Here is a 23,200-nt window from a genome sequence, read left to right on the forward strand (position 1 = left end):
CCAAGGTGTGGGACTGAGCACTCCAAGTCAGAGCCCTGGAAGCCCCTGGAAGCCCCTGGAAGCCCCTGGAAGCCTGAGCCGCAGAGAAAAAAATGAGGCAGCAGGCAGCAGGGTAGATGTCCTCATGGGAAAGCTGGCTCCCGTTTGCTACCAGAAAGCCCACAGCACGTGCAAGGACAAAGCTGCTGAGAGGAAGTTGAGAAATCCCACTTATCTCTTTGACAGCCTGACCCCCAGCTCCTGGCGTTCTCATTTGCTCCAGACACATTCACATCCAAGACGGGAAAATATGACTTTGACTCAAGGGCTCGCATGACCAAGAGGTGCAGAAACCCCAGAGGGGCGTTTGCCTCTGCACTAATGGGGCTGACCCTGGTGACAGGGTAAGCTGGCCGGATCCATGCGGGAGGGACGACTGGGCTCGGCTTGGAAGCTTGGAAACAAATTGCACTTAGGGAAAATCAGATTAGACTGGCTGCCCAAGGTTTGCCTTCGGAAGGATTTGGTTCCCCCAATACTCTGAGTCTGGAAGAGGGGAGGAAAGAGAGACGGAGGGAGACAGCTGCTCACCCAGATGTCTGTCAAAGCTGACTTTGCTGGACAACCCACACTCCGGCTACTTCCTCCTGGCGGCACCGCCACCCTCACTGCCCCCTCAGCCCCAGTTGGTTCAAAACACAGACCCTCAGGCCCAGCAGATTGTTCTGCCAGCATCTGCATTTCATTGCAATATCCGGGTACTGGTACTATCTGACACATGGGTCTACGCGGCTGTTTCCCAAGAGTCAGGCCTCCACCGACCACCCTTACCATGTCCACCATAACCCCTTCACACCGTTCCTCGCTCAATGAACAATCTTAGCTGCAAATCCATTCAGTTGTTAAAAAACAAAAAACAAAACAAAACAAAACAAAACAAAAACACCTCAAATGCCTCTATTCGAAAATAAAACTTTGTATCCCTATCATCTGGAAAGTCGGCATCATTTTCGTAAGTGCAAATAACCATAAAAGTGCATGAAACAAGAGGCAAGTAAAACCATGCTATTTAAGGTGGTGGCCTCATAACATATATTGGTCAAAACTTCTCAAATTCCTCCAAGGCCAGCACTCGCTGTTTAGAAGAGGTGGAGAAGGTCGTCTAGCATGTGATCATTTCAGGGACTGAAACAGGACAGAAGGAAGAATCACGTTCTTGCTTGCGATACACTCACTGTCACTTGCCCTGCCAGGGCCTGGCTTCCATACTTCAGGATAAGCACTGCTCTAGAGCGGTGACCTCATCCCTCCCCCGGGTCACCTTTCTCCCACATTAAGAGTCCACCCCCTTAACAAAGCATATTCAACTGGGTCGTTGGATACAGGTGGGGACTTATGCCGATCTGGAGTCCCGGGCACTCCAGGACCCCTAGGGGGGTCCCAACTCTCAGGAGGCATCGATTCTCAAAGGCAGCAGCCTGCTCTCAGGTCAGCAACTGCTCCAGCCCAGAGAAGTCACCAGCCTCTCTTCTAGCAGAGGTCAACATGACTGGGACACACCCTGGGCCCCAGAGTGCGAGGATAAAGTGCATGGACGAGATCCAGGACATATTACAAAGTTTAGGGTGTGGCCTTAGGGATGGGAACCCTAGGATCATGGTGAACAGCTAAGGCTGTCTATACACCTCCATACCCCTGCTGGATTCAAAGTCTGCATGGGAACTGTGTAGACCTGGCCTTTCAAAGTGGATTCCTATGACTACCTGGACAATACTTACTTTGTAGCATGGGTGAGGATGGGGGCTTCCAGAAATGCTCCTTGCCAAGGGAATCAGGTTTAGCTCAACAATTAACAGGTAAAATTTTAAAGGAAAATTTCAAATCCTCCATCTGAACCCACCACTGAAAGATGAAATGGTTAGGATGCCCAGGTGGCTCAGCAGTTGAGCATCTGCCTTTGGCTCAGGCCATGATCCCAGGGTCCAGGGATCAAGTCCCGCATCAGGCTTCCTGTGAGGAGCCTACTTCTCCCCCTGCCTATGTCTCTGCCTCTCTTTGTGTGTCTCTTATGAATTTTTTTTTAAAAAGTGACGATTGCTATATATTTACCTTCATTCCATCAACTCCTTCTTTTATTATCTTAGAAAAACATGATATAGGATCGTCACCAACCAGGAGGCAAGTCCTCGCTCAGGGAGTGTTGTCACAGGTGCTGGGCTGGGGTGTGGTGTGTTTCAAATGGGTGCTGGCTTATTTACAAAGCAGGTGGTGATTAAATTATAAATATTAATAAAAATCCTCATAGTTACAAAAACTCTCTCATCAGGGAGGAGGAGACTGTTGGTAACAATTCCAAACTTCCCTGGAGAAATTTAGGGAAAAGGCTTTGCTCCCCACCATCACCCAAGAGATCCTTTTTCTCCCCATTAATAATAGTATGAATACTTAGTTACCTTTTATTGAATGTTTATCATGAGCCAAGCACTGTGCTAAGGACACCACAGAAATGTATGCCTTGATCAACTAACTCTACTGTTCCCTGTTTCACCGAGGAGAAACCAGTCGCTGAGACCCACCAAAGGAGCTTCTCAAGTCACCTCCAGGCCTCAGACCTTGTGCCATGAAACATGACAAGGTGCTGTATTTGACCCACAATATGAAATGTCTCCTCAAAAGAAAATGCTTGATCTGCCTTTGGGGCATCTGGGTGGCTCGGTCGGGTAAGCATCTGACTGTAGCCCAGGACATGATCTCAGGGTCCATCTGCTACATGGAGGAACCTCGGAGACACCATGCTCAGTGAAATTAGCCCGTCGCAAAAGGACAAATAGTGTATGATTCCACTCGTGTGGAAGTGTGACCTGGAGTGGTCAATTTGTAAGAGACAGAAAGGAGGGTGGTGGCTGCCAGGGGGACAGGGGACTGGTGAGTGGGTGAGTGGTTTAATGTACATGGAGTTCCTTAAACCTGGGAGTTCTTTTCAGTTTGGGAAGATGGGAAAACGTTCTGGAGACAGATGGTGGTGATGCTTGCACAACAGCCTGAAGTTACTTTACACCAGTGAACTATACACTTAATAGTGGTTGCTACGGACTGAGTGTGTGTCTTCCAAAATTCATGTTGAAACCTCATCCCCATTGTGACAGTAAGAGGAGGCGGGGTTTCAGAGAGACAGTGAGGTCCCTAGTAGGCTCATGAATGGGATTTTAGTGCCCTGATATGAGAGACCTTGGAGAGCTCCTCCCATCTGTGCCATTGCCATGGGAGGACACAGCGAGAAGACGATGTCTGTGGATCAAGAAGCAGACACCGAATCTGCCCAAGCTTTGGTTCCTGAGGCTTACAATCATGTAAGATAAATGTCTATTGTTTATAAGCCTCCCAGCCTGCGGCATTTTTGTTACAGCAACCTGAACAGACCAAGAAAATGGTACTCTTTTTGTACCACAATAATAGGACAACTTTTCCCAGAAGGAAGGAAGGAAGGAAAGTAGGAATGAAGAGAAAGAAAGAATAGGCTTGAAATTAAAAGTATTAATTTTTACTGGATTCATGGATCATTCTTTGAAAAACATCAACAGGAAACTCAACATTGTAGATTCCTCTCCTTCATCGAACAAAGATCTAAGGGGTGTCTACGGTGTGCCAGGTGATACACGAAGCAGGGGGGCTACATAGCGGGGTTGGGAGTCATGTTCTGGGGAGATGCAGACAAGTCAACCAACTAATACAGTAAAATCATAGCCACCGACACAGTGTTTACTCTGGACCAGGCACTAGTTCGGCTGGTTTACCTACTACGTTAACTCAGATAATCCTTCTGGCAGCCCTGAAGTCAGAACCAATATTATCCCCATCCTACGGATAAGGAGACTGAGGCACAGAGAGGTTAAGGAAACTGTCCAGGATTGCAGAGATGGGGAGCCAGGACTCACACCCGGGCAGCCACGCTCTGTCCATACTTCTAACCACATGCCATGGGGTGGAGAGGACAGTGATAATCTACGTAAAACTGCATGTGCAGTCAGCAAGCTGCAACCTGTAGGCCACATCCGGCCCACCGCCGACTTTGGTAAATAAAGTTTTATTGGAACACAGCTGTGGGATGCCTGGGTGGCTCCTGGGATTGAGTCACGCATCGGGCTCCCCGCAGGGAGCCTGCTTCTCCCTCTGCCTGTGTCTCTGCCTCTCTCTCTGTGTCTGTCATGAATAAATAAATAAAATCTTAAAAAAAAAAAGTAATACAGCCGTGCTCATTTGTGTCCATATTGTCTACAGCCGTCCAGATGAGCAGGACTGAGTAGTTGCGACAGAAACCGTACGGCCCACAGAGCCAAAAAGAGGATCTGGCCCTTTACAGAAAGTGTCTCAACCCTGCTTTGGGAAGATTAATAGAAAAGTGTTCAGGAAAGGAGGGAGGGAAGGCACATCTGCCAACTCTGTCTTCTCAAGATAGTTCACATCTCTCCCTCCCCCTCCCATCTGATGCACAGGTGGCCATCCCCCCTCACTGGATGCCCTCAAGAGCCTCTTAACCATGCTGTGTCCACGCCCCACCTCTGCAACCATTTCCCCTCTTTCTCTGGAAAGAGATCTACCAAGGATGAGATTAGATCCCAATCCCTTCCGTTTAAAGACCTTCTAAGCCTCTCTTCTGTTCTCAGAGTAAAGTCCAGACCCCTCACCATGACCTACCAGGACCTGTAGGACCTCAGCCTGCCCAGGGCTTCAACCTCATACCACACATGTCCTTTGTACTCACTGGCCACTCTTAGGATACTCTTCCCACCATCTCTTGCCTGCCCAACTCCTTAGTGACCTGCTCTTGATGCCACCCAGTGTAAGGTCCCTATGTGAAGCCCTGATGCTTCTCTTTGCTCTTCCCTCATACTAGAAACTTCCATTTTCTCTGCTCCCTCCATACCTGAGGCTCTAGGGTGGCGTTTGTGGGGGCTTACACTGACCCTGTCTAATTTCCATTGAACCTTGCATGCCACACACACACACACACACACACACACACATATATATATATATATATATATATATATATATATATATAATCCTTTATATATGTACATACAACATATCCTTGAATCTACAATTCTATTTTGTGAATGCAGGTTCAAGGCTAGTCCTTTGTCACCACCTCCCCCAATCAGACTGTCGTACCTGTGTCCTTCAAATGTGTAGATTTTATAGCCACCACTGCTCTACACCAGAATGCAAATCCCCTGAGGATAGGAAGCAAGGGGTTATTTGCACAGCCCCTGCTTTCATTCCCTGTGGCCAGCAAACATGTGGCACCCAGTATGTTCACTGAGTGTAGGTGGAGCAGGGAGGATAAATTCCATGCAGGGAGGACCCCCAGAAATGTGAGACAGCACACTGCATTCCCACAGGAGCAGTAGAAAGGGCAGGCAGTATGGCAGTGGCAGGAGATAGTGACAAAACTAGGCAATCCTTCACCCCTGATGCTGTGGAAGCCTTCGAAGGTCAAAAGGTTACATTTCCAAAGATGCTGATGTGGGCCAAGAGCTACTCGGCCCATTTCCTGGGGCTCTGATAACTGCGCCCATGTTCACTGACTATGTTCTGCTGCAGGGCCTTCAGATGGAGCGAAGGACCCTGGGGGCCGCCAGCATCCTCTTGGGTGATGTGCTGATGGGCAGGCCAAGCTCCAAGCTCCATCATCGGGGGGAGCAGGGAAGGATCTACCCCAGATGCTGGAATCCCTGTGGGACGCTCATGGCCCCTCCCCTTTCCGGGGGACACCCTCCAGATCCGGACCAGTAGGCCGGTTCAGCACCAGGGGTGGGTGGGCAGCTTGGCCAGATGCCGCTGAGGCCCTTAGGAGGCAGGTGAGGACTCAGCTGAGTGGACAGTGGTCCTTACGTGCACATGCGTGAGTCTCACTTACCTTAGCCAGCTGTATCTGCAGCTTATTCTTCACGTCTGTCACCTCGGAGATTCGGGCGCTGAAGGCCAGGTTGGTGTGGGTAAACTGCTTCCAGAGCTGATCTGACAAGGTCTGGAAGAGGTTCTCAGCCTCCTCGCGCAGCCGGATGGAGTTGGCCCGCATGTTCTGCGAGTGCCTGATGTTGTCATTGCTGAACTTGGCCCAGGTCTCAGGCACAGAGATCCTGCAGGAGGTACAGGGATGAACTAGGGATGAACTGAACTCAAGACAGAAATTGGGATGGGGGTGGAAGGCAGGGCTTGGAGAACCCCCAATCCCAAGTCTCATGCTGGGCACTCTTGCCATCTCGAGTGGGACCATCTCTGTTGGGGGGTCACCCTGGGCACTGTCGGATGATTAGCAGCACCCCTCTGCCTGCCAGATGCCAATAGTACTGCCCCTCCAGTCATGACAACCAAAAATGTCTCTAGACATTGCCAAACGTCCCTTGGGAGAGGGGGAACCACTGCCCCCCGTTGAGAACCACTGGACTAATCCATCCCCCTCGTTCCCCATTTTGCAGGGCAGGTAACTGGAGCCTAGCCAGAGCTCATCTTCCAAAGAGCACCTGGTGAATTGTAGGGAAAAGAGATTCCTTCAAAAAGCTCTTTTTCTGAGCTCTCCCTTCTCACCACCAAAATCACGAGCCAGGCCACGAAGCAGACACTGGGGCACGGTGCTGGCTGCAGGCCCTTTCAATTCAGTGACGAGAGCGTGCCCATGCTACCTGCCCCACCTCACTCATTCAACGATTCAACGAACATTGTCTGAGCGACTACCACGTGCCAAGCACTGTTCCAGGCACCCAGGATAGAGCCAGAAACAAGAGCATCAACGTCCCTGTCCTCACGGTGCTAAGCTTCCAGGAGGGGAAGATAGACATCAAATAAAGAAGATATTTACGCATGGTGTATGTACTGTGAAGAACTTTAGCCGGGGAAAGACAGGCTGATGGAGTGCAGCCATCATGCATCTGTCAGGGTCATAAATGGGAAGAAAAAGGATCGGAAGGCGTCGCGGGGCTCCTGGGTGAGCCGAGGCACAAGGCTGTCACCACTGAGGGCCAGAGCAGAGGGAGGGGAAGGAGAAGGGAAGCCCTGGTTGGGGAGAGAGTGGGAGCAATCCACCCCCAACCTCCTGCTCCTCCTGCCCTCCGCCTCCCGCTGGTGCCTCTCCTCCAGGCTGAACCCAAGTGGGAACCAGATGGGAAGGCGGTCTGCTGCAGTGGGCAGCCCCCACTATAGGACAGCAGCCGGAGAGTGGATCTGGGGGGCGGGGGGATGAACGGAGACACAGACTATTATCAGAAAAGGCAGGCAGGGAAAGCTTCTCAGAGGTGGTGCAGCATAAGGTATTCAGTATAGACAACAGAAAGTACTTCCTGGCAGAGTCTGCAAATCCCTGCAACACACAGCTGATGTACTGCATGGGGGTCTTCTCCTCTGGGAAGCCTCTTAGAAGGAGGGGCATGTATTTCTCGGGAGCCGGCTTCATTTCGGGGGCAAACCAGACTGGGTGAATTTTTAAGATCTCTCCTAGCTGGGAAGTCTCCAGTTCTTAAATAAAACATCTCTCTTCTCAGGCAGTAGAAAAAAGAGACTCAACTTTCTGAAATAGAAGTCTCCTTTCAACATTTTAAAGCACACTTAGATTGCATGGTGAATAGAAATTTTTAAAAACCATATATCATATGTGGTCGCCTTGTCTGTCTTTTGCAGGAATTTTAAAAAATCAAGCAGTAACGGGGGTCTCTCAGCCTTCTGGAGGCGGGAGAGGGCACGGTGTCTGATCCAGACCTTTCAGCCAACAAACACTTGAGGCTCAGAGAGGTGAAGTGTCTTTTCCAAGGTCACACAGCTACTCGTCATTGATCCACGAAGGGAGAGGCACCTGGGATAGCAGATAGAGACTGCGGACTGACTCGGGAGCGTGCCTCCTGCTGCTGAACGGAGCACTGTCAAGGTCAGGAGCAGCAACCTCTAAGCCCTCGCCCTCCCCTGGAGCAGACAGCTGTGCTCCCCAGAGAAAACAACCCGCTCCATCACACTCTCCCTGGGGGGCATGTGCCAGAGGCAGCTTGTCTGCGGAAGGTGGTGTGCTTTAGTAAGGGGGACGACCTTTCTGGAGCTTGTGTCCTCTAAGGATGGAGGAGGTGGCAAGCTTTGCCAGGAGGCCGGAAGGTGCCGAGGTAAAACAGGCTCTGTGTCCAACGTGGGCTCACACTGTGGCTCTGCCACTCGCTGTGTGAGGTTGGTCCAGTTGCTTCAACTCTCTGAGCCTTATTCTCCTCATAGTAAAATGGGGAGAATAATGGTATCTACCCTGCAGTTGTTGAGCAACTAAACGTGAAACCCCTATTTGGCACCTGGCAACAGGAAGCGCTTGATAAGTGTTTTAGAGTCACAAGACGCTGTTTGCAAAGTGTCGTGTCTAGCACTTAGCAAACATCCAGCAAAGGGCACCTACTACCAGCACCATCACCATCATCATCATCATCGGTTAAACTGCGGCAAGGAGAACTTGGGTGAGCAGAGATCCTTGCAATGTGGTCTCCCAACGTCCTTCCGCCTGCCCTGCCATGGCCCTGTCTCAAGAAAACCTCCAATACAGAGCCTGGGCTAGCATATCTGGTGAGCAATCAGTCACAGCCACGGCACTTGCCCTCCAGCTGGAGTCGCTGGACGGGGACTTTAAACAGCAGGCCCCGAGTCTCTGCCAGCCCCTGGTTTTGAGCTCTCAGGGAAGCATCTGTCTGGGAAGGGGATCCTCCAGACTCCCACTCCGGATGGCCAGCTGCCGCTGAGGGGACGAGGTGCCTGAAGTCCTGCTCACATGGCCAGTGCCATGGGGAGTGGAGGGGGGGGGGAGTCCCCTTGTTGGGAACAGGAGGAGGAGGAGGGTCCCCATGAGTTGCCACTACCGGAAACCCCAAAGGGTCATTGCAATACTTTGATATTTACTGAGGTCCAGCTGGTGGCCCCAGGTTCAGACCAAGGAGACTGCCAAGAAATTCCTTTCCTCTCTTCTCTCTTTCTTCCCCCGCTCCCTTCCTCTTTTCACTCATTTGCTCACTCAACAAGCGTTTACTGTGTGACAGGCACAAATATGTGTACTAGAAGTCTTCTTTCTCTCTCTTTTTTAAAAAAAGATTTTACTTATTTACTCATGAGAGACACACAGAGATGAGAGAGAGAAAGAGAGAGAGAGAGAGGCAGAGACACAGGCAGAGGGAGAAGCAGGCTCCATGCAGGGAGCCCAACGTGGGACTCGATCCCGGGTCTCCAGGATCACACCCTGGGCCGAAGGTGACACTAAACTGCCGAGCCACCCGGGATGCCCTCCCTCTCTCTTTTTTTAAGAGACCAAGAGAGATACCACCATCTCTACTTGTACCCAGAGCACTGCTCTGTCCAGCCCTCATCATCCCAGACCTTAGACTGCCGATTGGGAGAGCAGGCCTAAGTTCTGCGTGAAATTCCATCAACAGGGACATGCCTATGACATAGCCAGGCACACAGAAGGCACCTACCTCGGAGCTGCTGTGACAAGAAAATGAGGTCACACCGCAAACACTCAATACATGTTCGCTGCTGTCTTTCCCCCACACTGGACTCTGTGCTCAGCGCTCCACACACCCACCTTTTTATACTCAGAGCAGCTCTGGGAGGTGGGCACTATTTTTACTGCAGTACAGATGGGGCCCAGAGAGATTAAGTACTTTGTCCCAAGCATGAGTGCAGAGGCTGAATCTGAAGCCAGGCAGCCTGGCTCCAGAATCCACTCTTAAGCCGCCACCAGCGCTGACGGGCATTCGTTGGCTCTTGCAGCAGAGCTTGGATTCCTCCTCCGCCTGGTTACAGCCATTCTATTTTGGATTTGTTTAGTGGAATTGCCACTCGGGGTGCCTGGCATGCCCTGGCTCATGGCAGTGGCTGTGTGACCCTCCCTAAGCCAATCTCTTACACCTACACCCCCTTGCTGGAATTTGAATCTTGGGCAAAGTGGGGCAAGAATGAAGAGAGGAGGGCTCTGACAATACAGCTGATTAGCTCCCACTGCCTGGCTCATTCAAGCTGCTAGAACCTTCCCGTCCATCCAGCCTTCTCCTGAAGTCTGTGGCTCCCCCAGCAGCCTTCCAGTAAATTCCATCTTGTCTTATGTTAGCCAGCATTGGATTCCGTGGCTTGCAACAGAGAATTCTCAATCACCCACTTTGCCTCTTACTTGACTGATGCATGATAACCCCTTATGGTTCCTTGGCAGAAGCAGACCTGGAAGCCCTCACATCCATCAAGCTCGGCCAGAGATAGGTACCAAGAGCCCACTACTTACGTGCCATCGACTTTCTCCATGCCATGGAAAAAGCTGATGCAGTCTGACGTGTTCCTCAGGTTAAAGCACTTCTCATCAATAAACTGGGCTGAGGTTTTGTCCTCCAGGTCCCTCTCCAGAGCATGCTGAGCATCTCGGTTATCCCTGTGTGGGGCAAGGATTTGTCCCTAGGTTATGTACTTACCCAGAGTCCCTCACATGACGTTACCCAGGAGCGTGGTGCAGAGCCATTGCTGAAAGCCAAGCCTCTGGACTCCCAGAAGGGTGCTCTGTCTATCCCCAGTGGCTTCTCGGCCTCTTCCCACTTTGATGCCCTCATCACACTACTCCCATCCCCTTAATACACTAGGATCTGTTGTCATCTAGAACAGGGGTGGACATTTACTGTAAAGGGTCAAATACTAAATATTTTGGGCTTTGTAAGTCATAGGGTCTCTGCTGCAACTACTCAGCTATGCAGGAAAACAGTACATGAACGGGCATGACTATGTCCCAATAAAACTTTACAGAAGCAGGTGGTGGGCCAGACTTGGGCCCCCAGCTGTACTTTGCTGACCCGATTGAGAAGATATGAATTCTCACTGCGGACAGAGCCCAGTATTGATTTAGATCACTTCACAGATCATTGTGTTTGACCCTATGCTGGGCACAGAGGGAAAAGACATGAACTCATTCACTACCAGTGACCCAGTCACTACTACCAGACCCAGTCACTACCTTCCAGTTGCTTACAGATTTGTATAGATAGAGCAAAGATAAATAAAGAATGGTAGGGTTTGAAAAGGATACTAAGTAATGCAGAGGAGGAAGCCATTAACTCCAGGTGAGAACGTTTCTGAGGTAGGTTCCATAAAACAGTAGACAGGTGGGTCAAGAACGTTTCTGTGGTAGGTTCCATAAAACAGTAGATAGGTGGGCGGGGGAATGAGGAGTCCAAGCTGAGGACTTCACATGTGCAAAAGCAAAGAAACGAGACACCCAGGTGTTTAGGGACCTCTTAGCAGCTCATTAAGGCTGACAGAATAAGGGGCTGGCAGAGTCAGGAGCTAGGGGGAGCCAGGACCTGGACAGTCAGATGGGTAGGATCAGAGACTGGGCCGAGTCAGGGAGCCTGCAGAGCTAGTGACTGGTGGGGCGAAGCATGGGACAGTCAGGAATTGGACAGTCAGGGATGGGTGGAGTCAGGGAGGGGGCGGAGTCAGGGTGGGCGGAGTCAGGGACTGGACAGAGTCCAGGGTCTTGATTGGGCGGAGCCAGGACCTGGTCAGAGATGGGTGGGATCAATGAGTGGGCGGAGTCAGGGAGTGGGTGGAGTCAGAGTGGGCGGAGCCAGAGACTGGACTGAATCAGGCAGTGGGCGGGGTCGGGGTGGGCGGAGTCAGGGCTGACAGAATCAGGGAGTGGGCGGAGTCAGGGCCTGGACAGAATCAGAGAGTGGGCGGAGTCAGGGACTGGGCAGAGTCAGAGAGTGGGCGGAGTCAGAGAGTGGGCGGAGTCAGGGACTGGGCAGGGTCTTGATTGGGCGGAGCCAGGACCTAGACAGAGATGGGTGGGATCAAGGATTGGGTGGAGTCAGGGAGTGGGCGGAGTCAGGGGCCGGACAGCATCAAGGAGTGGGCGGAGTTAGGGAGTGGGCGGAGTCGGGGTGGGCGGAGTCAGTGACTGGGCGGAGCCAAACATTGGACGGTCAGGGATGGGGGAATCAGAGACTGGGCGGAGTCAGGGACACAGTAGAGGTGAGCCGAGGACCGCGGTAGGGCCAGTACTTGGTGCCTTCAGGGCTGGTATCTTGCCTGGGAACCTTAGACTTACAGGCCACCGTGTGCCAAACTCCAGACCCTGGAGAACCACTTTTGTGGTTCTTGTCATGTTCTCAAAGTACCTGTGCTATTATTTACCTGCCACTTTTCATAAATCACTTCTAAAATATAAATAAGTGTATTTTTTTTTTTTCAGTCTTCATTTATTTATTATATATTTTATGCCAGACACTAAACAAGCAGCAGAGTAATTCTGAGGAATGATATATTGGAGACTACAGTTTGGTGGGGTAAATAAGTGTATTTTAAAGGGAAAAATCTGCATCGCTGTCTTTAAAGGAACATCAGTAGCACCGTCCATTATTGGGTCACCTCAAACATAAATACTAAGAAAACACTAACAGAATCCTAGCTAGAATCTGTTGTCTCCAGAAGGTTCTAAGCCTGAACCCTTCTGTCTCTCTCTTAATAGAAACAAGACTAGTCAGTGTTAAGACACACGAGCATCAACTGGGACTCTGCCCTTGAAGTGCTTGGAAATGACGAGGAGTAACCTTCACTGAGCCAGCTAATGTCCAGACACCAACTAAAGTGAGTGGTGCACATTTCATACTGGGGTGTCTGTGTGTCTGTGCGTCTGTGTGCATGTGCATGATCCTTCTCTCTTTCTTCCTCATCTTTCTTGGCTTCTCTCTGTCTTGGGGATTTTGTGTCTCATTCTCTGTCCCTCTCCCCCTGTCTCTGTTAATCTTTTTTGCCACTTTCTCTTTCTGCTGTGGACACCGGATGCTGGTGACAGCTTTCAAACAGGCTGGAAGCAAAGAAAGTAAATCGTGTTGGTGGGTTCCCACTTATCAGAATGCTCAGAGAGTCATGTTGGGACAGAAGAAACCATCCTGAGTCCCCTGAGGCCTTCTGAATTGGCAGAGCCATGGAGGAATGGGGCCCTGTCCTGCCTAATGAACTGGAACGTGAAGACCAGAATGTAGAAAAGAAACATGCCAGAGCCTTAGAGGGGACCCAGGGCCTCAGAATCCCTGGCCTACTGGTCCAGCTAATGAGCCTAGAGAAAGAGGGGACAGCCCCTGTCTCCCCACCTCAGCCAGTGACGTAGAGCCCAGCCAGAGCCAAGGCTCACCCTGCTGTCGGCCTGCAAGGAAAAGCCCTGATAGGGCTTCTGCTCAGCCTTTTCTGCCTTGCCAAGGCTTCTGGTGACGTAGGGACACAGCTCCGCCTGGATGCAGGCCTGAGGCCTCCCCCAGAAAACCATGAGGCCACAGGCCAGCACCAGGGAGGCCACCTGAGCCGGTCAGCAGTGGAGCCTCCCCACGGGGGCAAGGCTACACTGAGTTCTACCCAGCCACTGAGGCTCCGGCCAGTGCCAGGTTAATCAGGGAGCCCTGGCAACATGAGCTGCTTCCTGCCAGAAGACAGGCCTCCTCTGCGAGAGAGCCACTGCCCAAGGTCAAAGAGCCTCTCTCGAAGGTGGCTCGGCCTCTGTTCTGGCAAAGGGGAGGGATGCCTCTCCACCTGCTCACGTTCTCTACCCCCACCCTCCCTGCCCCAGCTGCCTGCACCTCTCAGTGTCTGTCCTCAATCCCCCCAACTTTTCCTCTGTCTCTGTGTCCACCCCTCTCCTCCTCTCTAGCTGTTGGTACACTCCCACATCTTGCTTCCTTGCTGAGATTGCACAAGCAGTACCCCCCTCACCGTCCCATCTTGGGATTTCCCCTCCTTGAGTCCAGCTCCCCAATGTCAAGTCTGGGATTCTGTTCACTCTGTGGGCTCAAACTATCCCGTCCCAAACTCCAGCCCTCTGTCACCCCCATACGCCGAGTTCCTGCCATAGCCTTAAATAGGGAACCTCAAGCACAAATAGGGAACCTCTTTCTTGCCCAAAGTGATCATAAAAATAAGGGCAAGAAAAAACCCAGTGAAGACATTTCCTTACCCAAAGCGCTCTCTTTGTTAAAAAGATTCCTTTTTAAATATAAATATGTAAGGGTTTTTTTTTAAAGCAAATTGATGTATAGACAAACACGAGGCAAACAGTAGTCCAGGTGGGAGGTGAAAGTATCAGAAATCAGGTCAGAGGCGCGCAAATGACCCTGCTTTCATCCATTTACAGGTCCCTGCATCACTGCTGTGTGTGCACCTGATTTCAGACACCTCTGCCTCTAAGATCTGCCCTGACCACACCCTTAGATCTGCAGGGAGATTTTCAGCACTGCCCTGGATGCTGTTCTATCCTGGGTGATCCTGTCCCTTCCACCTACTCCTCAATGGAGGCGGGGGGCTGCTCTATATGTGTTGGGAGGGCAGGTGACTGCTCCTTCTGGGGCACAGCAAGCCCCCAGAGCCTAGCTGCAAGCCGCCTGACCCCTGAGCATCTCATCCAGGTTACCCACATGCCCCACGCAGCTGGAAGGGGCAGCTGTGGCTAGGTGACCAGCCCTGCTCTTGTCCTCTGTGTCTGAGTATATGAAGAGGAGAAACCAGCAGAGTAGTGCACCCCATAAGAGTTGAAGGCAGTGCCCAGCTCCAGCATCAAGAGGGAAGGCTACCTCCAGGGGAGCCAAGCGCCAAGGGCTTCGCTATAGGCCCCAAGCCCTGTAAAACTCAGGTCTCCCTTTAATTATGAGGGGGAGCCTCCTGGCTTGTCATGATACTGGTTATGTAATCTTCCAAGAACAAAAAGATGATTGCTTTTGAAGACTCCCGGCTCAAGGCGCCTGCCAGCTCCCCTCTGGAGATGCCCTGGCCCCTCACCTTGATGCCTGATGCCACCCGCTCTCAGCCATCTCCCCAAGTTCAGAACAAACACGGGGAAGCCCCAGGCTAAGAGAGGCCTCAGTGAGGCCCATTTCTTTTGCCAAGGCCCTGCGTGCAAATAAGAACAATCAGCAACGGTGGTGGCAGCACCGACCCCGCTGGCCTTGCAGATGCTACAAATCAGGATTTTATTTTCTTCCCTGGAGAGCTGGTTGTTAAACACTTGCCAACACACCACTGACCGAAAGAACCACCTAGAGACGGACAGCCATCTGCTTGCCCTCAGAAACCAAGGAGACCCAAAACAGATGCCAGAAGGGGGAGAGAAAGCAGTTCTTACCGCATCTGGATATCAATTCTTTGAGCTAGTTTTCTCATCTGTTCTTGGCAACATTTTAGCAAATCTACTTCCTGCAATGAAAAATATCAAAAAAACAAAAAAACAAAAAAAAAAACAGCGTCACTTAGGAAGTCATGGCACCTCACTTCCCAGGCTAGTGACTCTACCCCTGCCTCTCGTCGCCCACCTTGACCGTCCCCCCCAAGGTGAAATGTCAGGGCAGGGTCCATTTCCTGCCTCATCCCACCTGATCCCCGGGCCAGATAGGTAAGGGTCAGCTGTGGAGGCTCTACATTCCTCGTCTTTTTTTTTTTTTTAAGATTTTATTTATTTATTCATGAGAGACAGAGAGAGGCAGTGACACGGGCAGAGGGAGAAGCAGGCTGCATGCAGGGAGCCCAATGTGGGACTCGATCCTGGGACCAGGATCACCCCCTCAGCCAAAGGCAAGCACTAAACTGCTGAGCCACCCAGGGATCCCCTGCATTCCTCGTCTTACTTCCTTTTTTATACACTTTCTGATTAAAAGAAAATTTAGCACCTACTATGTGCCAAGTGCTCAATTGTAGATTGTTTCATCATTATATTAAATAATGCATATGAAATGGTACAGTGTATGACATCCAGTAGGTGCTCTATAAACACTAGCTTTTGTTATTGTTACTTATTGGTATTATTGTTAAGTTGTTCATTTTGGAGATCAAAACTGAGGGTCCCATGACCTCACTTCCCTGTTCTCTATGGAATGTAGGCCTTCAATGATGCTTTCTGATCCCTGACTTTTCATGTGGTGACACGTGGCTTCTGCTCCTGATGGGCAGCTCAGAAACCTCTGTGACTAGACAAGCCTCCTCCCTTGGGGCGGGGGGGCGGGGGGCATCTTACCCGGATAAGATTCTTCTCCACATCGTCATGGACCAAATCAATCCCAATCCTTTTCTCTCTATGGTACAGGCACTCCAGAGCCACCTGTAGGGAGCAGCAGGAGTGACATGTTTTCCCTGCACCCATATGGAGATGCTGACCAGAGGTGACTCACATCCACCTTTGCTACAATCTGTTTTATCCTCAGGAAACCTGGATGCTTCATGTAGCCTCATCGCTGTGCACATGAGCGGGCTTCCACCTCCCCTTCTCCCTCCGTGGGGACGACGGGGTGCCAGGACTGCCAATGGGTAGCATGCTGGTGCCTATCTCTCAGGTTTGCTGTGTGGATTAAGTTGGCTCGACAAATGTAAAGCACTCAGAATATGGTCAATAATTATTACCTATGAACATGTGTGAAAGCCCCTTTTTGAAGATCTGTAAATGGGGAGGAGGGGAAAGCTTTGCAAAGTGACCAAGGCCATGTGAGACCCAGGCAACCCTGTGACACAGTCATGCACCTTGAAGCTGTCATGGGGACATGGGCAGAATGGAACAGAAAATGGGAAAAGTGGCTGCTCAGGGGAGCTCCCAGAATGAGAGGCTGAGAAAGGCTGGTGATTGGGCCACGAGCCCGTGACGTCACAAAGACTAGCAGAAGCAAGAAGGAAGGGAGGGAACAGCCCATCTTGGTGCTGGAATGCAAATGCATCTGGGAACTCAGGAGGGGAGAGGGGTTCACATCACAAGAATTTACTGAGCCCCTTTTCCGACCACACCCGATCAAGGTGCTAGGGATACCACAACCAACTGATCAGAGGGTCCCTGCACTAATGGAGCTCTAAGAGACAGGAGAGAACACACACAAGTAAACACAGAAAGAGGTGCAATCATTTCAGTAAGGAGGACTTGGATGAGAATAGTCAGGGCGATGTGGGGTTGGCCAGGAAGGACTTTGCTAGGGAGATGACAGACCAAGACCTGAATTATCAGAAGCAGCAGAGGTGAATGGGAATGATGTGCCAGGAAGAGGGAACAGCAGGTGCAAAGGTCCTGAGGTAGGAAGGGGAGCAGACAGGAAGGCCCTGGAACTGGAGGAGGTGAGGCTGGAGCAGTGAGTAGAGCCTGGGCCGTGCAGAGGCTAGGGCTGGTGACAAGGAATTTAGATGTTAACCAGGGTGAATCAAGGGGGTTTTAGTGAGGGCGTGTGGAGATCCAATTTAATATATAAAATCACCCCTCTGGCTGGAAGATGGGTGGGAGGAGGGCAGGAGTGGGGAGGAGAGGAAGGAGGTAGTCATCGTTGTCCAAGGGGAGGGCAGTAGTGCTGGAGATGGGGAGAAATGGAGCTGAAAAATCTCTCATCCCCAAGTCACCCTGCGGCTGTCGGGGAGCTGCCTGCGACCAAGTGGAGCCAGGTTTTCCGGACAGGCGGAGCCAGGACCTTTCCTGCAGATGTCCTCACACCTGACACGGAGCAGAAATGGCAGCAGGGGGCTTCCAGGCAGGAGGTTCTGAGTCCCTGCCTGCTCTGGGGAGCAGCAGAACATCATCCTGTGTGACCAAGGTTGGCTCCCAGAGCATGAGAGGAAGGTAATGCCAGTTCCTTACCCAATGTCCACTCCAGGACCCAGTGAAGACCACTCACCCACCCAGACTCCTCTGCAGCCACAGAGCCCAGGAGACTTCCGGCAGATGGGCTAGGAATGGAAACACAGGATGTTTCCTTCCAGAAAACTGACATTCCCTGCCACAGCTGGCACAGGTGCCCTTTGCCCTAGCCCTATCTTCCTGCCTCAAATGAGAACATCAAAATGCTCCTTGCAAGCAGGAGCCTGCAACATGAGATACAAAATCTCTTCGCAAGCAATAGGACAAAAGCCACATGCTGACGATGGCAGAGCAGAAAGACGGGCACCTGGGTCGCCTCCGGCATCAAGTGGAGGCGGCAACAGGCTGCTCTGTTTCCTCCTGGAATTCTCATTAGGACAGAAAAATCAGTTCCTACTTGGCTGAGCCTTGGCTGAGCGGCCATCAGGTACCCGTTACATGCCGCCAAAAGAAGCCTAACTGATCCGGGATGTGATTGGAGATCAGAAGTGTCGGGAACACTCCCATCCAGGTATTTATTCATTTACTCAACACACACAGAGTGCCTACTATGTGCCACGCACTGTGCTAGGCTGGGAAGATATTCAGAACACTGGCCCAGATGACTGCCGTCCGCATAGACACTGCTCACGGAGGACCAGCACAGACGTGCTGCCCAGCACAGCTGAGGATCCGTCTGGAACACGCCGGTGACAGGGCAGACAAGAATCCCTGCCCTCGTGGCACTTAGATTCTAGCTCGGGGAGCAAAAAATAAATAAATATATGGCGCAAGTGATAGAGTATGTTAGAAGGTGTTCACAGGTATGGGGCAAAATACAGCAATTATTTTAAGTATATCCTTTAAAGACCACCCTGTGCGCATGAGTGCACGCACACACACGTACGCGTGCGCACACACACGGGATGACTGGATAAAACCTCTGCAGTTCCGATGTAATCCCAAGGGGAAAAGGAAATCCGATTCAGCCTGAGGAACCCTGATTTGACTGGGATGATCCTGGACTGTAGAAAGGGATCGCAGAAGATAATGCAGCTCAAACTGACCTGCAAAGTGCCTGTGGCCTTCACCCAAGAGGAGCTGATCGCACAGGGCTGCATCCCAGAGGCTGCCTTGCCCCCCCCCCCGCCCCCCACCCCCGCACTCACCTGCAGTGGACAGTTGAGCTCCTCGGCCGCACACTCCAGCCGCCTCTTGACTGTCTCCAAGCTGTAGCTCTCGTTCAGAAGCCTCTCCAGCTCGTAGCACAGCTCAGACTTCCAGAAGCCAATGTCCGACAGCCTCTGGCCCAGGTTCCGGCTGGTGCCCTCCTGCATCTGGCGCGTCAGCTGGTCCTTGTCCTGCATGAGCCGCATGGAGTCGCCCGTCAGCCGGCTGGCCCATAGCCGAGAGGCCTCGGCCCCGCGCATCTGCAGCTCATTGGACTGGTCCCAGTCGTGGGGGTTGTAGCGGCAGAAGAGCGCAGAGCGCAGCGCGGGCAGGATGGTGGGTGGCCGCAGGGTGCTGCGGCACGTGGCTCCCTCATCCACGCAGGTCTGGGCATTGGAGATCTTGTAGAGGAGGCTGGGTCTCCAGGAGTTGAGGCAGCGGTACCCAGGCAGGTAATAGGGCTGGTAACATTCCTGGATCTCTGGGGCTGGCACAGCCGGGGGCAGCGTACTGAAGCCACAGCCTTTCTTGGGGCCACAGTAATTGGCGGTTTGAGTGGTTCCAAGAAACTCCATCCTGCCCCATCAGCCACACTAGGGCAAAACTCTGAGGGGACAAGGCACCGAGGAAGGGGAAGGATCTTCTCTTAGAGATGGGCAGGACCTCTATGACTCAGCACTGTTGTCATAAAGCCCCAGGGGAGCGGGGCTCTCATGGGGCTTTTGCTCATTTCAGGCCCACTAGGCCATATTGTCCCAGTCAAAACACATGCAAGAAACAAAGTGAATAGGGGCTTCTCAAGCCACGGAATTGGAGGTGCAAGAAATGGCATTTATCTATTCTGCGGTAATAATCAAATCTGCCTTTCACACCTTTCACACCTAACGCTGCCTATGGGAGAAAATAGAATGTCAGCTCAGAGGCCATCTGGTGGTTAGTTGTCTTCCTTCCCCCTTTGTCCTCAAGATGGCAGCAGAGTGGAGCATCTGTAGTGTGGAGCACTACTCAGCAGTAAAAAAGGAATCACAAATGTATTAAGCCAAGTGGAAGCGGCTAGACTCAAAAGGCCACACAACCTGTATGGCTCCATCTAATAGACGGCATTCTGGAGACGTGGATTCATATGGACAGAGGACAGATCAGGGGCAACTGGGGGCTGGGGGTAGTGGGGCAGGAAGACTGACCACAAGGGAGCAAAGAAGCATGGGAAAACGTGGGGGCAATGACAGTACTATCCCATGTCTTGTCTGTGTTGGGAGTTACACAGCTGTTTGTGTTTGTCAAAACCCACAGAGCTATTCACTGAAAAGGGTGAATTTTACTGTACATAAGTCATACTTCAATAACTTTAACTCAAGAAGGGCAGCAAGGGGAGAGATTGTGAGGCAGAGACCTCATAGCTCACCCACCAAGCCCCAGCACCCAGCACGCCGATGAATAAATGAATGAATCAATGAATGGGCATCTAGAATCAAGAGTTTTATTGTGCCAGAAAGCATATTCAATCCTCTACTCTATACCAATGTTTTTATCCATCAAGAAACTTACTCCCTTCTTGGGCTGGTGGGAGTGGCAACGAGATCCCAAGGCAGAGAACCAGAGGGGTGCTTGACCGGTGGGGCCTTCCCCCCTTCTGATATGGGAAAAAGCAGAACCTAACCTGCAAATAAGTGGTCCTTGTTAGGGAGGTGTGATGGTCAAGGGGAACTTTCGCCCTAATTACAATTGAAACCAGGGGTTACAGAGGACCAAGGCAGAGAGAGATGACCAAGCCCCTTCTGCATATCTGATGCTTTACATATACTCATTGAATTTCCACAGTGAACCTAGAACAAAAGGGTGGGCTCTGCACTCATCTTGCAGGGTGGGCTCTGCACCCCCTCCACACCCACAACACTTTACTTTGTAAGATCCTTTAAGATGAGACACCACACACAGGAAGTGCTTGCACATCCAGAGCTGTCAAGAAAGGGACCAAAAAGACTCGGCGTATGTTTTAAGCACTAAAGGTTCATGTCTAAAAATAACAATGTGACTAATACTTAAGGGTATAAAGTAAAATTTGGGTTTCTCCCTCCCACTACCTCTAGTTATTTTCAGTCTTCCTAGATATAACTACTATTAATCAGAATTTGTATATTTTTCCAGAGATCACCCATGCATATACAAGCACATGCAAGCAGAATCTGGCTGAGTTGGGCTGGGACAGGGCTTGAGATGCTGTCTTCTTTCAAGTCCCCAGCTGAGGCTGGTCCAGGGACCACACTTGGAATAATAGTGAGACTCTGAAATCAGTTCTACGAGGGAAAGGACCTTGTTTGGGATTGTCCTTGTCATCGCATCCACGGCACTCAGTAGAACACCTGGAACATAGTCAGTGCCCAATTTGGGTTTGTGGAATGAATGAAAAAAAAAATGGATGGATGAGTGGATGGGTGGATGGATGAAGCAACAGAACTTCAGAAGCCGTTAAATGAGAGTAGAAAGAAGAGTAGGCTATAGCTCAAATGAAAAAGGAATGGTAAGCCTGACAGCACAGTTCAAGAGGCTCAAGGAATCAAGTTCTAAACATTTAGCAATGAAAATACTGAAAGTAAGGCCTTTGGAGTAGAGGCCTTACTTTTACTTTTTACTTTTTACCTCGCCGCAGTGGGGCAGTGGCATTTCCAAGTTTCAGCCATGTTGTAGCAGATCTCAGGACTTTATTTCTTTTTGTAGCTGAATAATATGATGGATCGCTCATGTTTATCCATTCAGCCGTAGATGGACCTTTGGACATTATGAAAAATGCTGCTATGAATATTCCTATACAAGTTTTCAATCCTCTTGAATATATATCAAGGAGTATCAAGGAGAGGGAACTGCTGGGTCCTGTGATAATTCTGTTTAAGATATTGTTGAGTTCTAATAAAGTTTCAAATTAGCATGTTTTTCTTGCTTATTCTCTATTAAACAGTATACGTAGAAGTTAAATCAGGGAACCCCTAGAGGGCACCTGGGTGGCTCAGAGGCTGAGCGTCTGCCTTCAGCTCAGGTCGCGATCCCAGGGTCCCGGGATCGAGTCCCGAATCAGGCTTCCCGCTGGGAACCTGCTTCTTCCTCTGCCTGTGTCTCTGCCTCTCTCTGTGTCTCTCATGAATAAATAAATAAAATCTTAAAAACAACCAAAACAAAGAACCCCTAGCTATGCAGTCAGCCCCGACACATGCAGGCTCCCGACACTCTGATTTGAGAGTCAGTTCCTAATGGCTGGGAATCGGTGGCGCTCTCTCTGGATACAATTTTCATCTCCAACCCCTTGTGCAGACAGTAGGCTTGATACACACAAGGGGAACCAAGATGGAAAGAAACCAGAACTTGGTTACTTCCATCTGTCATTCTGTGTGACCACTCATGCCCAGAATGTACAACAGTGAAGCAGAGAGTGACCTTCAAGGTATAATATTTTTATTTGGAAAGTGGACATTTTTAGTTCGTACATGAAATCTTTTCTGAATGCAGTGCTTTAAAACTGAAATGCTATCTCTGTATTTGTCAGCTATATCAAAACCAACCAGGAACAAAACTATTTCCCAAAATACTGTTGTATACAGGGCAGGGGTGTTAATACAATTATCTACTTGGGCTGTTAAATACGGTAGGTAGTCACTGATTAGAGACCTCTCATCCACCATGTTTTATTTATTTATTTTTCAGTCTCCCATTTTTTTAAAAGATTTTATTTATTTATTCATGAGAGACACACACACACACAGAGACAGAGACAAAGGCAGAGGGAGAAGCAGGCTCCATGCAGGGAACCCGATGTGAGACTTGATCCCCGGACTCCAGGATCATGCCCTGGGCTGAAGGCAGATGCTCAACTGCTGAGCCACCCAGGGATTCCTCCCTCAGTCTCTTTTAAGACATGTGGATGGAAAACGCATTCTCTTTCTGGAATCTCTGTAGGAGGTGGATGGGGAGAGGCTGGGGAGCTGGGAACATGGACATTTGAGTGACCCCCCTCCCTCAGTGGGGCTCCCCATCGTCAGCCAGCTCTGCCTCCCAAAAGGCAGACACCCACACCCAGCACTGACTACCACAATCTCTGCCTGGATCCCGCTGTTATGAGATCACTGCTGACTTCCACGGGCTGTGAAGGGGACAGCTTCATGTCTGTGAATTTAATGGGAAACCCAATAGTCTGGGGAAGAAAAGAATCTAGGTGATGGCTGGAGCAGCGCTGTCCCATGGAACTTTCTGCTGCGATCAAATCAAATCAAGCATTCCTTGGGTGCCCCCTGTGGGTAGGCAGGGATCTTGACCTGCACCTGCTTGGCAGCCAAAATTGGGGACTGGAGGTGGTTCCAAGCAGTGCTTAGAAAAATGACAAAATAGGGACACACGTGGAGGAAACAGAAAATCCAGAAAGAAGCTGCTTTCAATTCAGCATCT

At 50.7% G+C, this 23,200-nt stretch overlaps 1 protein-coding gene across 2 annotated transcripts in view; it reads right to left on the reverse strand.

The window, feature by feature from the left end:
* TEKT5 (tektin 5) overlaps positions 1-19,434 on the reverse strand; it is a 39,714-nt gene extending 20,280 nt beyond the window's left edge. The window contains exons 1-5 of one of the 2 annotated variants that reach the window (XM_072835770.1): positions 18,766-19,434; positions 16,028-16,111; positions 15,143-15,213; positions 10,271-10,414; positions 5,900-6,122 (exon numbers count right to left, since the gene is read on the reverse strand). In XM_072835770.1, coding sequence (XP_072691871.1) covers positions 5,900-6,122; positions 10,271-10,414; positions 15,143-15,213; positions 16,028-16,111; positions 18,766-19,341 — 1,098 coding nt within the window. In that variant the 5' untranslated portion in view covers positions 19,342-19,434. The remainder of the gene's footprint in view (positions 1-5,899; positions 6,123-10,270; positions 10,415-15,142; positions 15,214-16,027; positions 16,112-18,765) is intronic. The other variant, XM_072835771.1, reaches the window with a different exon arrangement.
* Between the last annotated feature and the right edge of the window lie 3,766 nt (positions 19,435-23,200).

The sequence above is a fragment of the Canis lupus genome, chromosome 8 (assembly GCF_048164855.1).
Source record: "Canis lupus baileyi chromosome 8, mCanLup2.hap1, whole genome shotgun sequence".
In the NCBI taxonomy this organism is placed as follows: Eukaryota; Metazoa; Chordata; class Mammalia; order Carnivora; family Canidae; genus Canis; species Canis lupus.